The 13,293-nt window shown below is 41.0% G+C and overlaps 1 protein-coding gene across 5 annotated transcripts in view; it reads left to right on the top strand.

Annotated features, from left to right (window-relative positions):
• The window catches only part of RALGAPA2 (Ral GTPase activating protein catalytic subunit alpha 2), a 328,251-nt gene that overhangs the window by 30,713 nt on the left and 284,245 nt on the right, over positions 1 to 13,293 (top strand). For 4 of the 5 annotated variants that reach the window (XM_007961465.3, XM_037993998.2, XM_073008649.1 and 1 more), the window contains exons 2-3: positions 1,781 to 1,891; positions 5,944 to 5,996. In XM_007961465.3, coding sequence (XP_007959656.3) covers positions 1,781 to 1,891; positions 5,944 to 5,996 — 164 coding nt within the window. Of the gene's footprint in view, positions 1 to 1,780; positions 1,892 to 5,943; positions 5,997 to 13,293 lie in introns of those variants that run through there. The other variant, XM_073008650.1, reaches the window with a different exon arrangement.

Raw genomic sequence — 13,293 nt, 5'->3', positions numbered from 1 at the left:
AAAATGTGATGTGTTCTGTGACAGGGAAGCATAGAGTGGGGGCTACACAGCAGAGGCGCAGACCTAGTCTTGGGGGTAAGGTGAGGATGTTTCAGCTGACTGCTGAGGGAGAGTGGCAGCCAGCTGAGTGAAGCCGGCTTCAGAAAGAGGGCTCAGTTAGTGGTAGATGGGCTAGCAGTTTGCATTAGAGTTGAAGTGTACTGAACTCTTTCTTGGAACTGGCAGATTCTGCACAAGGCACTCAAGGATTCCTTGGCAAGATTGTGTAGCTCACAGGAATGTTAATATTCGTGTGGGTTGATGATACTAGTTTCCTTGCTACCTGCTTTCACACAGTAAATTTGTTCCTTGCTAGGAATTTTCACAGCTCTGTGCCCAGTTTTATTTTGGTGCAGTAAATATAGTGTGAAATTGGCAGCTCATAAGACTTTATAAACACCTTACATGCATTATTTCAAAGAGCCAGGGCACATTTTTGCATGAAAAGCTCTTATACAATTATCAGAGAAAAACAACTCTTCAGAATCATCTGCATTATTGCTAACATTATGTAATTTGAACACCATAGTATGTATATTCACATAGATTCAGTGTTAGGACTGCAAAGGCAATTGGTACAACACTGTTACAGACTGAAGAGCAACACATGTTTTTCTTGAGTAATCCTTGCAGAATTTTAAGGAAGCTTTTTGTTGTTTGTTTGTTTTTTGCTTTGTTTTGTTTTTAAGAGACAGGGGTCTCACTCTGTTGCCCAGGCTGAAGTGCAGTGGCTCAACCATAGCTCACTGTAACTTCAAGCTCCTGGGCTCAGGCGATCCCCCTGCCTCAGCTTCCCAAGTAGCTGGGATTATAGGTGTGAGCTACAATGCCTGGCTCCAGGAAGCTGTTTTTACTTTTCCTCAGGTGCTAGTGTATTCTCCCAAAGTGCCAACTCCTTGGTCAGGACTGTAAATGGCACAAACAACCTTGTTTGCTGAGGAAAATGTACAAAGGTATGTTGACAGTGGGTGACTACTTTGACCCCCAGCATTGTGAGGTTTTACCCTGGCTGACCGGGGCCCTTGGAAGAACTGCCTGTGTTGCTACTCAGCCCCAGTGGGAGTTGTCACTGTGCTAAGTTTCCCACACCCCCGCCTGTCTGTCCACAGTCTGTGGTTTAGCAAAACTGCAGTACAACAGGGGCAACTCTAGGAACACGTGGTAGGTCCTACAGTGTCCATACATGAGTGGGGCAGGTCATCTAGAAGCTTGTGGTTGGGGAGCCTGTGCTAGTTCACTTGAGCTGGTTTCTGTTTTCATGCCCAGAGAGGTATGTTGGTGGGGAGGAAGCAGAAATTGGTCCATTTAGGAGCTCCACCAGCAAAGTTGTTTTTCAGAGGTACAAACCTATCCCCTCTTCACAGCCTGTGTCAAAAACTGTCTCCTTCATGAACCTCTACTTCCTCATCCCCTAACAGGAAATCATGTTGTCCCTCCCCAGACCTGCCCCTGCTTACCTCCGACCTTCTAGCTGGTCTGTCGTTGCTGGCACCTGTCAGCTCCGACCTCCCTGAATTGGCCCCACAGTCTCCTGAGCAGGGCTGAGTGATGGGTGGTACCCAAGGTTCAATTAAGAACTCTCTTAAGTGGAGAATAAACAAACAGGAATACTGTTTTGTTCTGTGTTGTCTTATAACGGAATGAAACTAGTTGTACTTGCCTTCTTTTCAGAGAAGGTTGTTTCTAAATTCTGGTAATTGTATAAAGTGAATTGTCGTAAATGGAAACTTTTTCTTTTCAGATAATGTGGATGCAAGTGATCTTAAGCAGTTTTTTGAGACCAACTATTCTCAGATATATTTCATCTTCTATGAAAATTTTATAACACTGGAAAATAGTTTGAAATTAAAAGGTAAGCATTTCTGTGTATTTTTTTTTAAACATGCAGGCATTTTTATAAGTTGTGTGTATCTTGAGCTACAAATTATACATTTTTAAGCCTTTTGTCTTGCCAAGACTTTAGCAAAGCTGTGAGAGCCTGGTGGACAGGGTGGCATCTTTGTTTCTCTTGAGCTTTCACTTATACAGATGTTAATTGAACAACACATGGCTAGCAAAAATAGCAGAAGAAACCCTTACAGAGCATGATTTTCAAAGGAATAAGTTACTTAGAAAGAAAAGTTATGCATGCGTACTGTTTAAAAAATTTGGATTCTGTAAAAGGACCTGAAATGAAAACTCAACTGTCTGTTTTGCCCTGCTTGCAGAGGCAGCACTATGAAAGATTTCCTGCATCTCCTTCCAGATGTATTATTAGTGTATTATGTTTATATATGTTTGTGACTATATTCTTTGAAAATCAAACCAACAAGATCACATTATACGTTCTGTTCTGTATACATTTATACATCCTGTCACCTAAGCGGCAGGATAGTGTAGCCTAGGGAGCCAGACTGGGTTGGGAACCCGGCCCCACCCTTCTGGCTGTTTCTCTTTGGCATCCTCTTGTCAGCATTAAACAGGTTCACAGGTATCCTAGCATTTTAGGACAGAGTTTGACACATAGTCCATGGTCAGTGAGTAGTAGCTGCCGTCACCGTCTTCCTTCATTTTCGTGTAGTCCGTGGGCTGAATCTGAATCCCTACAGCTCTATGAAGTAGGTGTTACTCATTCATTTAAAAAATAAGCCATATGCATAAATAACTGTGAAAAAAGTTAAAAAGTTAGTTGTTCTGTAAGACATTTAGATAGAATTCTGTGGTTCTTGGGAAGTGAGAGAGATGACTTCCTGCTGAGTGTATAGATGAGGCTTTGGGGAAGAGGCGGCCTTGGGAATGGACCTTGAAGGACAGCAGGATTTCAGGTGGAAGAGAGCGGCACTGCTGGTGGAGGGGAGAACGTGAGTAGAGCTAGGCCTGTTCTTACGACATGTATGGGAAAAGTTTTTTTGTTTTTTTTTTTTTCCTCTTGCAGCAAAGGTGTGTGAAAGAGATTTGCAGGAAATTAGATAATGCTTGCAAGGAGCCTTGAATTGCAGGCTAAGGAGTTTGGACTTTGTTCTGGAGGTGGTTAGAGCTCTTGAAAGCGTTTGCTACTATGACAAGTGTCTTGTAAAGTAGCAAGTGAACTAGAAGCAGGAACACCAATTGGAAGGCTGATGCTATCATTCATGTGAGGGATGGTGATGCCTGATCCGGGGAGGCAGTAGTTAAGGGAAAAGAAAAGTGTTGTGTCTCAGTGGATCTACCATCTATGAGACTTGGTTATAAGGGAAAGGGAGAAGTCAAAGATGCTTTCAGGACACTGAGTCTGCTTTGTGAGGTACCGTTAGCAGTAGGAACCCTGGAGGGAAGCCAGATTTGGAAGGCAGGAGGGTGAGAGTGGCTTTGGGCAGTCTGTGTTTGAGGTGCCTGGGGGATACCTTGGTGTAGGTGTTGGCTGGACGGTACAATGTGGGTGACTGGATCTTGGGAGAAAAGAGGTGAAATCATGCTATTGCCAAGGGAAAAAGTATACAGAGAAAGAGAGTGATGGTCAAAACTTTTAGATAATTACTTATTTTATTGGGTATATACAAAGGAAAGTGATGGAGTATTGGGAGGGATGCCAGGAAAGGGTTTTGTCACAGAGGCCCAGGGGAGAGAGAATTGAAGTCATGTAGGGTCAGCCCGTTGGTGCGTGAGATGCAGCTGGGCTGGGGAGTAAGAACCCCTCAGTGTGCTGGTCAGTGAGTGCTGAGAGAAAGGTTCTAGGTGAGGAGCAGGTCGGAAGCCAAACAGATGAACATAGAGTCACAGGGCGGTGAGCTGGTGAAGGTGACCCATGAGAATATCCTTTCAGAAAGTTGGATGTGAAGACACAGATTGTGTCTCACCCTGGTCATGGACAGGTTATTGAGGAATGCATCGGCCTGTTTGCAGACTGAGGAGTGGGTCAGCTGGAGTGGGGGATAACCGATGGTGCAGGTGTTGGGGGAAGTGGGTTGAGACAGGTCAAGGAAGAAGAAGAGACATGGAGAGGAGTGTACAGGTGGCCTTTCTATGTACGGAGGAGCAGATAAGGGGATAGTGTAGATATGGAGACATTTTGAGATGGAGAGGAAAAATTGAGGGACCCCTTGTCAGATGCCCTGATTGCTCCTATAGAACAGAGGCAGTTGTCAAGCATGGAGCGGAAGGAATTCAGGGTGAGGCACTGCGGTGGTCTTTGATTGTGGCCATTCTTGCAATCTACTGCAAAGAATCATAATGAAGAGCCAATAAAAATAGTGAGATTTTTGAAGTTTTTTTGCTTTTAGTATAATCTGTGTTCGATTGGAGTGCAGGGAAGACAGTGTACCCCAAAAAAGAAAAGAAAATGCCTACCAGGAATAATGAAATAAATAATCTTGTGATAACTTCAGCCTTTGCATTTATTCAGGCAAAAACTCCAGAGTTATTGGCTCTATCTTCAAAATACATCCAGAATCATCGGCCTGTTCTCATTGCCTACACTGGTAACACTAAAACTCCTGATATCCTCACCTGGATTGTAGCATTAGCCGCAGAAATGGTCTCCCACCGCCACACTTGTGCCCTCTCCCATCCCATAGTTTCTTGTCAAAAGAGCAGCTGGAGTCCTTTAAAAATATGAGTCAAATCATGATTCTTGGCTGTTCTAAACTTTCAAATGGGTTCTCATTCCGAGCCATTACAGTGGTCTCAGGGTCCACCTAATCTGCCTTCCTTTGCCTCACCTACTCTCCAGCCTCAGCTGCTCCAACTCTGCCCCTTGTGTGCTCCAGCCTTAAGGGCCTCTGGATGTTTTGTGACTATGCTAGCCATGCTCAGGTACAGGGACTTTGCATTGTTCAGTTCCTCTGCCTGGAACACACCTCCCCTAAATTTCCATATGGCTTTCTTCCAAACCCCCACATTTCCATATGACTTGCTTCCTAACCTCAAAGGATCTTGTCTCAGATGTAACCTTACCAGAGAGATGTTCTCTGACTTCCCCAGTCAAAATTGCATACCATCTTTTTACGCTTCTCTATCTGCCTTCCCTGTTGTTTTTCTCGCTCATTTATAGAATGCCCCCCTCCTGCCAGAATATTAACTTTTTGAGGGTAGGAGTTGTTGTCTGTTTTGCTCACTCCTGTATGCTCAGGGCCTAGAATAATCCCTGGCATATAGACATTCTGTAGTAGTTTTTCAACGAATGAGTAAATGATATCTACTTCATTGAGCTGTGGGGATTCAGTTAGATCAGGGGTCTACAGCTTGTAGCTGCCTGTTTTATAAATAAAGTTTTATTGTACAAGCCGTATCCATTTATGTATTGTCTGTGGCTGATTTTGTACTGTAACAGCAGATTTGAGTGTTTGTAAGAGAGGCCTGCAAAGCCTAAGATATTTGCTGTCTGACCCTTTACAGAAGAGGTTTGTTGATTCCTATATTAAATGACGTATGTCAAGCACTTAGCACGATGCTTGGTACACAGAGAGGACAAAAAATGGTAACCTCTGCTGCAGGTGTTGTAGGTTTTATTACTGTTGTTATTATCAATAGAACAATGTGCAGTTGCCCAAAAAGATATACTACTTTTATAGTTATCTGCTCTATGACTTTTTATGTTACCAACTTAGAAATTTTTCTTTGTGCTGTGCATTCTGCCACAATTTGAGCCAATAAGTAACTAGTTGAGAAATGAATAAATTACCCATCATAGTTTGGTAACAAGTTGGAAAACATGGAAGCTGTGTTCAAACAGCTAGCAAGGGGCAGCTCTGCTGGTTGTGGATCCAAGCAGTCTGGCTCGGTTGTCTGTTTGCAATCCTAATGTGTTCTCCATACTGCCTCTTGCTATTTTTTGAATAAATGAATGTATGTTGAGGCTTACTAGTTTTAAGCTGCCTTTTAGCGTAATTTGTAATGTCCTAAAGTTTAAATGATGTCATGATAACTAATTATTTTTTAATATTCCAGGGAATAATAAGTCACAAAGGGAGGAGCTGGACTCCATCCTCTTCCTTTTTGAAGTAAGTTTTGATGAATTTATTTAACTTTTATAATTCTTGTTGGAAATAAAGTATTTTTGATCTTTAATTTTATTTGAAGACAAAAATGGCTATTGGTGGACATATTTTTTTTCTTTCCTTCCTTCCTCCCACCCTCCCACTTTTACAAACAGTTCTACAAAGAATTTTCTTGTGATTTTCTTGTTTTGCAAATGTGTGAGAGTTTTTCCTGTACAGGTACCTAGATGTGAAATTATTAGATGGAAGAGTACACACATCTTAAATGGTAGCAGATATTGCTGAATTGCCCTCCAAAAGGTCATATAGTCACACTGAGAAACTGCACTGCAAAAAATAAAAAAATAAAAAATACCTAAAAATGTTATATAAACTGATATGTAAGTCTTATGTAAATTTCTTATACTCTAACATTGGAGGTGATTCATCGATACATATAAATATACACATATATATACATATATATAAATCCGACATGCAAAAACTTGTATTTTTCTACCAGCGAGGTTATGATCTTTATGCATCTGTATATCTGTGTGCATTGATCATATCTTCAATGTTGAAACTGTGTTTGGGTGTGGTTTTTGACTTATTAAGCTTAAAGTCTTTCTTGTCCAAATATATTAGTTAAGTGGCCAGATTATGGGTACCTGGAGAACACACTCAGAACTGAATTATAGGTTCTGAAAGTTAATTGTTGGTTTTTGAGAAATTATTTGTGGTTTGAGAGGTGTATGCTTAGGCTGGTGTGAGAAGATGAACTTTTATGGCTATAAAGGAAAGGCCTGATGTGAACAGGTGCAGAGCTGGCTCTAGAAGGAAGCCACTGTAGGAAAGATCTCCTACAGTAGAAGAGTTCTCCAGGGCCTTATTATGAGGGGCTTTCTGGGTTTATGGAAAAAAACAAAATATGGGAAACTTCCAGCCCAGGACTTGTCTTCATGGCTAGTGCTCAATAACCCTGGTTCCCCTTTCTCTCCTTTGAGAGCTATATTCCTTTCCAAAGTACACACATTGATTCACTGCATATTCTGTAGTGGTTATTATGTTTCCTTTGGTTACCCTCCTTTGAATGAAACCTGTGTAAGTGAGTTGTTTTTAACAGGAGCTTTAATTGTGTTAGTTAAATATGTATCTACTGACCATCATTTGTTTGTACTATTTTATCAACTTAATTATATTATTTATGTAATGGTTAAAGAATCCATAACATATGTAAGTTAGGAAGCATGGTAATAAAGCACATACTCTTGACACCCTCCCCCTTCTCCATTTTAGGAACTAAAAACTACTTAGGTGCTCTTCCACCATCCTTTCTCACCTCTGTGGCGGTCATTCCCCTGCATTTTATCATCCTCTTTCTTTTGAAAAATGGCTTTACCACATATATTTATACCCTTAAATAATTTCTTGTGTGGTTTTGTTTGGTTTTGAGTGTAATGGAAATGATCTTCTGTGGTACATAATCACCTTTGACATGCTTTTTACCCTCAACATTAATTCTAAGATTTATCCATGTTTTTAAATTTAGTTCAAGTTTATTCATTCCTACTGCTGGATTAGGTAAATATATGTGACTTGTTTAATTCCTACATTTTGTCTACAGATGTTTTGTTTTCTTGGTAGACAGATTGTCTGTGAATAAGGAATGAACATACTTGCCAGTTGGTCTGCTTTCCGCCCTGACTCAGCCTTCCAGTACATTGGTAAATGGAAGTGATAAAGGGTCATCTTGTTTTTGATCTAAAGAGAGTTTTGTTAATGTGAAACATTAAGAGTAATATTTTCTGTAACTTTTTGGTAGATTCTCTATCAAATTAAATAAGTTTGTTTCTATTCCTAGTTTGAGATGTATTTTAAAAATCTTAGATGGGTTTTGAGGTTTTTAAATTTTTTTTCTTGAAAAAACTTGATTGAGAGGATGATGATTCTTCTTGAGTATTAATATTGTGAATTATAGTTCTAGATTTTTGGATGGACTAATTACTATTATTATTATTCTTTGAGTCAGGGTATTGCCCAGGCTGGAGTACAGCAGCGTGAACATAGCTTACTGTAGCCTTGACTTCCTGGGCTCAAGTGATTCTCCTGCCTCAGCCTCCCGAGTAGCTGGGACTACATGTGTGCATCACTGTGCCCAGCTAATTTTTTTTCTTATTAATTTGTTGTAGAGATAGGGTCTCCCTATGTTGCCCAGGCTGGTCTCAAACTCCTGGGCTCAAGTGATCTTCCTGCCTTGGCCTCCTAAAGTTGTGGGATTATAGGCATGAGGCACTGCACCCAGCCTGGACTAATATTTTGTTTGCATTCTTGGATCTATGTTCACAGCTGAGGTTGGCCTCAGTTTTTCTTTCTCATGCTCATATTGTTTTTGACTGGTCCTGTCATAATGGTTATAAAACCTATTGTCAAGCATTTCTTCTTTCTCTGTTGTATAACATAGTTTTCTAAGATTGAAATGAGCTGTCATTGAAAGTTTGTTTACCTTTTCTATATAACCACTTGAAACTGGGGTGCTTTTTTTACTTATGTGAAGATTTTACCAACTTACTCAATTTCTTTGATAGTTTTAGACTTGTTTTAGTATTATTCAGATTTTTCTTTTTTTTTTCTCGATTCAGGTTTGGTAAGTTATATATTTTTCTAAGAATTTGGAGAATTCTAAGGATTTGTTCTTATCGCCAAAGTTTTAAAATGTATTGGCAAAGAAGCTTCTCTTTGAAAAGTCATAAGCCCTTCAGTTTTATCTCCCTTAGCATGGTCTTTATTGTCTTCAAGAAGTTTTTATATTACATACCTTAGTAGTGGTGGTGGTGGTAGTAGGAGGAGGAGGAGGAGGAGGAGTAGTATTTATGCCACATTTTTACTATCTTCTAGTTGCCATTGTAGCAGCTTTAAACTCTGTTTTTTTGATGTAATTGTTGTTCCTTTAAATGTCTTTTCTTTCTGGCTTCTTTTTTTTTTTTTTTTTTTTTGAGATGGAATGTCGTTCTGTCCCCCAGGCTGGAGTGCAGTGGTGCAATCTTGGCTCACTGCAAGCTCCACCTCCCGGGTTCATGCCATTCTTCTGCCTCAGCCTCCCGAGTAGCTGGGACTACAGGCACCCGCCACCACACCCGGCTAATTTTTTTGTATTTTTAGTAGAGACGGGTTTTCACCGTGTTAGCCAGGATGGTCTCGATCTCCTGACCTCGTGATCTATCCGCCTCAGCCTCCCAAAGTCTTGGGATTACAAGGCATGAGCCACTGCGCCGGGCTGCTTCTTTTAAGATCTTTTGTGTCTGTTGTTCTGTAGTTTAATTACAAAATATCTAGTTGAAGATTTCTTATCTTACTTGGTATATATGTTTCTCATGTCTCTGGATTCATGTTTTATAGTTCTCTAACATTCTTAGCTATTGTCTTCTCAAATATTGGTATGTTTCTGTTCATTCTGGCCATATTTTCTAGGATTCTTATTTAAACTTGTTGATCTATCTTCCCTGTCTCTTAAGCTTGCTTTTATTTTCTCCTCCCCCAATCTGTTTGTGTTGCATTCTGGGAAGTCTCTTCAGTTCTTTCTTCTAGTTCACTGACTCTCTTCTTTTGGAACAAATCTGCTACTTTACCAATCTATTGAGCTGTACATTTCAATGATTTTTTTTTATGTTTTAACAGCTTTTTTGGTTTGGCATTCTTTTTTTTTTTTTGAGACGGAGTCTTGCTCTGTCGCCCAGGCTGGAGTGCAGTGGCCGGATCTCAGCTCACTGCAAGCTCCGCCTCCCGGGTTTACGCCATTCTCCTGCCTCAGCCTCCCGAGTAGCTGGGACTACAGGCGCCCGCCATCTCACCCGGCTAGTTTTTTTTTGTATTTTTTAGTAGAGACGGGGTTTCACCGTGTTAGCCAGGATGGTCTCGATCTCCTGACCTCGTGATCCGCCCGTCTCGGCCTCCCAAAGTGCTGGGATTACAGGCTTGAGCCACCGCGCCCGGCCTGGTTTGGCATTCTTACGTGGCTGGTTGCTTTCGATTGTCTCTTGATCGTTGTTCATTTTTAGACATCTTTTGTTTTCTTAAACATTTACTGCATAATATTTCATATTTTGTATGTGATAATCCTAGTAGCTGAAGTGTTTGTCTAATTATGCTTGTTATTTCAGCTGCCTCTCATTCACAGTGGCTTCTTTTTTGCATATTTTGTGATATTTGATTTTGAGAGTGGTACTGAATGACTACAGATTTCATGTTTGTTAATTCTGGTTTCTCCCAGAAGATTTGTCTTTGCTTTTGCCGGGAGTCTGGGAATGCTCTTGATTGAGGGCACTTTAGCTCCATTTGAGGGTTCTGGTTTATGAATGGAAATTCAGGTTGAGTTCCCTAAACTTACCATGGTTGGGGACTGGGTGCTGGAGGGAACAGCCACCTGTAGATCCTGGCGCTAGTATTGCCATCAGCTCCTTGGCATTCTGCAGTTTTTTCTTTTGCATGTTGCTCACAGATCAGGTTTTAGCTCACTTGTCTTCTGCTTCCTTTCTTCTTCCCTCTTTACTCCTCCTTCTTCCCCTACCATTTTTTAGTCCCTTTTTAGTTTCTCTGTGTTCTTCAAAGCCCAGCAATGTTTTAAGAATTAGATTTGTTGTTGTGGATCTAAGGGCTAGTTGGCCTGCCGCAGGAAAACCCTTCAGAGATTCTAGATCTATCCCTCTCTCAGAAGTTTCAAAACCACCTCTTCGTGTTCCGAAATTCTAGACTAGGGAGGGTGTTAATACTGATTCATTACCATTTCCAGAGGATTAGTTGCCTATATAATAGAGCAAATATATATTATTCAAGGCTTCATAAAACTTTCGTTTTGCATGGTAAATATGAATGAGTAATACACTTGCATTAGTTTTGTTTATGCTTATGTTCCCTCTGTCTCTGGCTTTACAAGGTAGGTTGTAATTTGTATGTTTCATTCTGGGTACTAAGTAATTTCATTGCTGCTTTGTAGGATAGTGCCTTGTAAAGCTTGTAAAGAGATAGTTTATAAGCGTTTGGAAGTGAATACTTATCACTTTGTAAATAATTGGGAAAGGCTGCCTTGAGAAGAGGTGGAGTTAATAAGATGTGTTAAATCACAAAAGCGATACCATGTAGAGATATTCTATAAATAAGAAATGGCTTGGAAGAAAGCATAGAGGTAAGAGATAAGAAGGCATGAAAGAAGAGTATGTAAAGAGAGCTGCTGTCTGCCTTGTAAGTCAGGGATGCCCTGAAAGGGAACCTTGGAAAAGGAAACAGCAGTTTTTAGATGTAGAGTATTGGAGACATTATAATATTCTGATAAAGTAAGTAATGTGCAGTGAAGGCCACCGGCCTGTCCAGGTCATGGTCTCAGGCAGTGAGCAGACCTTTTTACTTGCGTTCCTCTCTAGTGGGAACACCTGTACCTTTTGGAAGTTGACCTTTCAGCTGTGTTTGCCTGTAGCTTCAGATATGTGCACCACTTAGGAGAGTTTCTGTTGGTTCATGGAGATGTTTGTCTTTTTTTTTTTTTTTTTTTTTTTTTTTTTGAGATGGAGTCTTGCTCTGTCGCCCAGGCTGGAGTGCAGTGGCTCGATCTTGGCTCACTGCAACCTCTGCCTTCCGGGTTCAAGCCATTCTCCCTGCCTCAGCCTCCCAAGTAGCTGGGACAACAGGCGCCTGCCACCATGCCCGGCTAATTTTTATATTTTTTAGTAGAGATGGAGTTTCACCATGTTGGCCAGGCTGGTCTTGAACTCCTGACCTCAGGTGATCCACGTGCCTCGGCCTCACAAAGTGCTGGGATTACAGGCATGAGCCACTGTGCCCGGCCTATCGTATTTTTTTCCACTATTGTTATGACTCTACTTTTACTGTACTTTAAAAAAAATATTTCATCCATTATTGCTTTTATTTTAAATGGAGATGTGAGGATGATGGTGTGGAACTCCAAAACATGAATTTACGTTTACCATCTTGACAGGAATCTACATGTTTTACATGGGCTAGCCTGTTTAAACCTTTCCTTCTGAAGTAGGTTTGGTCTTCCCAGTTTTTATGAATGAAATGTTGGAGGCTTTGTAGAGTTAGGTGACTTGCCCAAGGGTACACACTTAGTAAATGGGAGAGTGGGGATTTAACCTTTAGTCTAACTCTAGAACCTATTTTCCTAACTTACTGGCATGCTGCCTACCACTTAGGACTGTTGGTTATTCTGCTTTCTAAGCTGTATTCCATAGGCTGTCTATATCAACATGTACTGTTCTTTACAATCCATTCATTCATAAGACACATTTATTAGGTATGCACTGTGTCAGACACACGTAGGTGCTGGAGATACAACAATGAGCGAGGCAGACAGAGCCTCCCGTCCTCATGGAGCATAAATCAGCATTTCGTGGTGAGCTGAAGAGTCTATCGGTAAGAATGAATTAATGTCAGAACTCTAGTAATGACCTTCTGAGTCACAGAAAATCCTGAATGGTTCTTTTCAGAAGTGATATTTTGGTGATGGCTCTAGAATTAGTTACCTGCATGAGGGAAAGGAGGGTTGGTGTCGAAACACAAGGTACCTGGTGAATGGGCCTCAAGATCAGATAATTCACATGACCTTGAGAACCTTCTGGATTCAAGCTTGAGAGGTTATTTTAATGGTACCTGGGATTTGTTTTAATCAGGTGTGGTAAGGCACAGAAACGTGGAAATGATTGTTATGAAGGAAGAATTTTTAATTATGCTCACGGTCCTGTAGAAACAGACATGCCACACAGAGCCAAACAGAGAAGCACCAAGGCAGAATCAGTAGGCAAATAGGAAAGAAGGAGAGACAGACAGAACTGAGGGCAGGAGCTTTTATTGTGGTTTTTGCAGGAAGGAATGGGCAAGGCCAGGTAAGCAAACTACATAGGCTTAGGACTGGATAGTTTGAATAATTTCAGCTGACGGGACTGTAGGGGTGGGTAGCTCCTGGTTGTCCAGTACCTGGCCTCCGGGTGATTAGGGGAGGGGGATAGAGTCCATAAAAGGACGTGGTTGGGGTTATGGATTTGAGATTGGTTGTTGCCATATCAGAAACATGCTCTGAGCCACTATTTTTGGGAATTTGCTAACCCTTGGAAGGGCATCCTTCCTAGGTCATTGAGGCCCTAGATGTCAGCACATCAAGAATACAGAGAATAAGACAATACAGTTAATTCAGAGATACTGTTTCAAGCTTTCTGCCACGTTGTATGCCATCCCGTTTTACTAGAGAAATAGAATAGTTTGGAGTTACACATATATGTTTTAGAAAGTTTATAGAATTTGATATTTCCTT

The sequence above is a fragment of the Chlorocebus sabaeus genome, chromosome 2 (genome assembly GCF_047675955.1).
Source record: "Chlorocebus sabaeus isolate Y175 chromosome 2, mChlSab1.0.hap1, whole genome shotgun sequence".
In the NCBI taxonomy this organism is placed as follows: domain Eukaryota; kingdom Metazoa; phylum Chordata; class Mammalia; order Primates; family Cercopithecidae; genus Chlorocebus; species Chlorocebus sabaeus.
The sequence above is the reverse complement of the archived record's forward strand: the minus strand, read 5'-3'. Positions and strand labels throughout refer to the sequence as shown.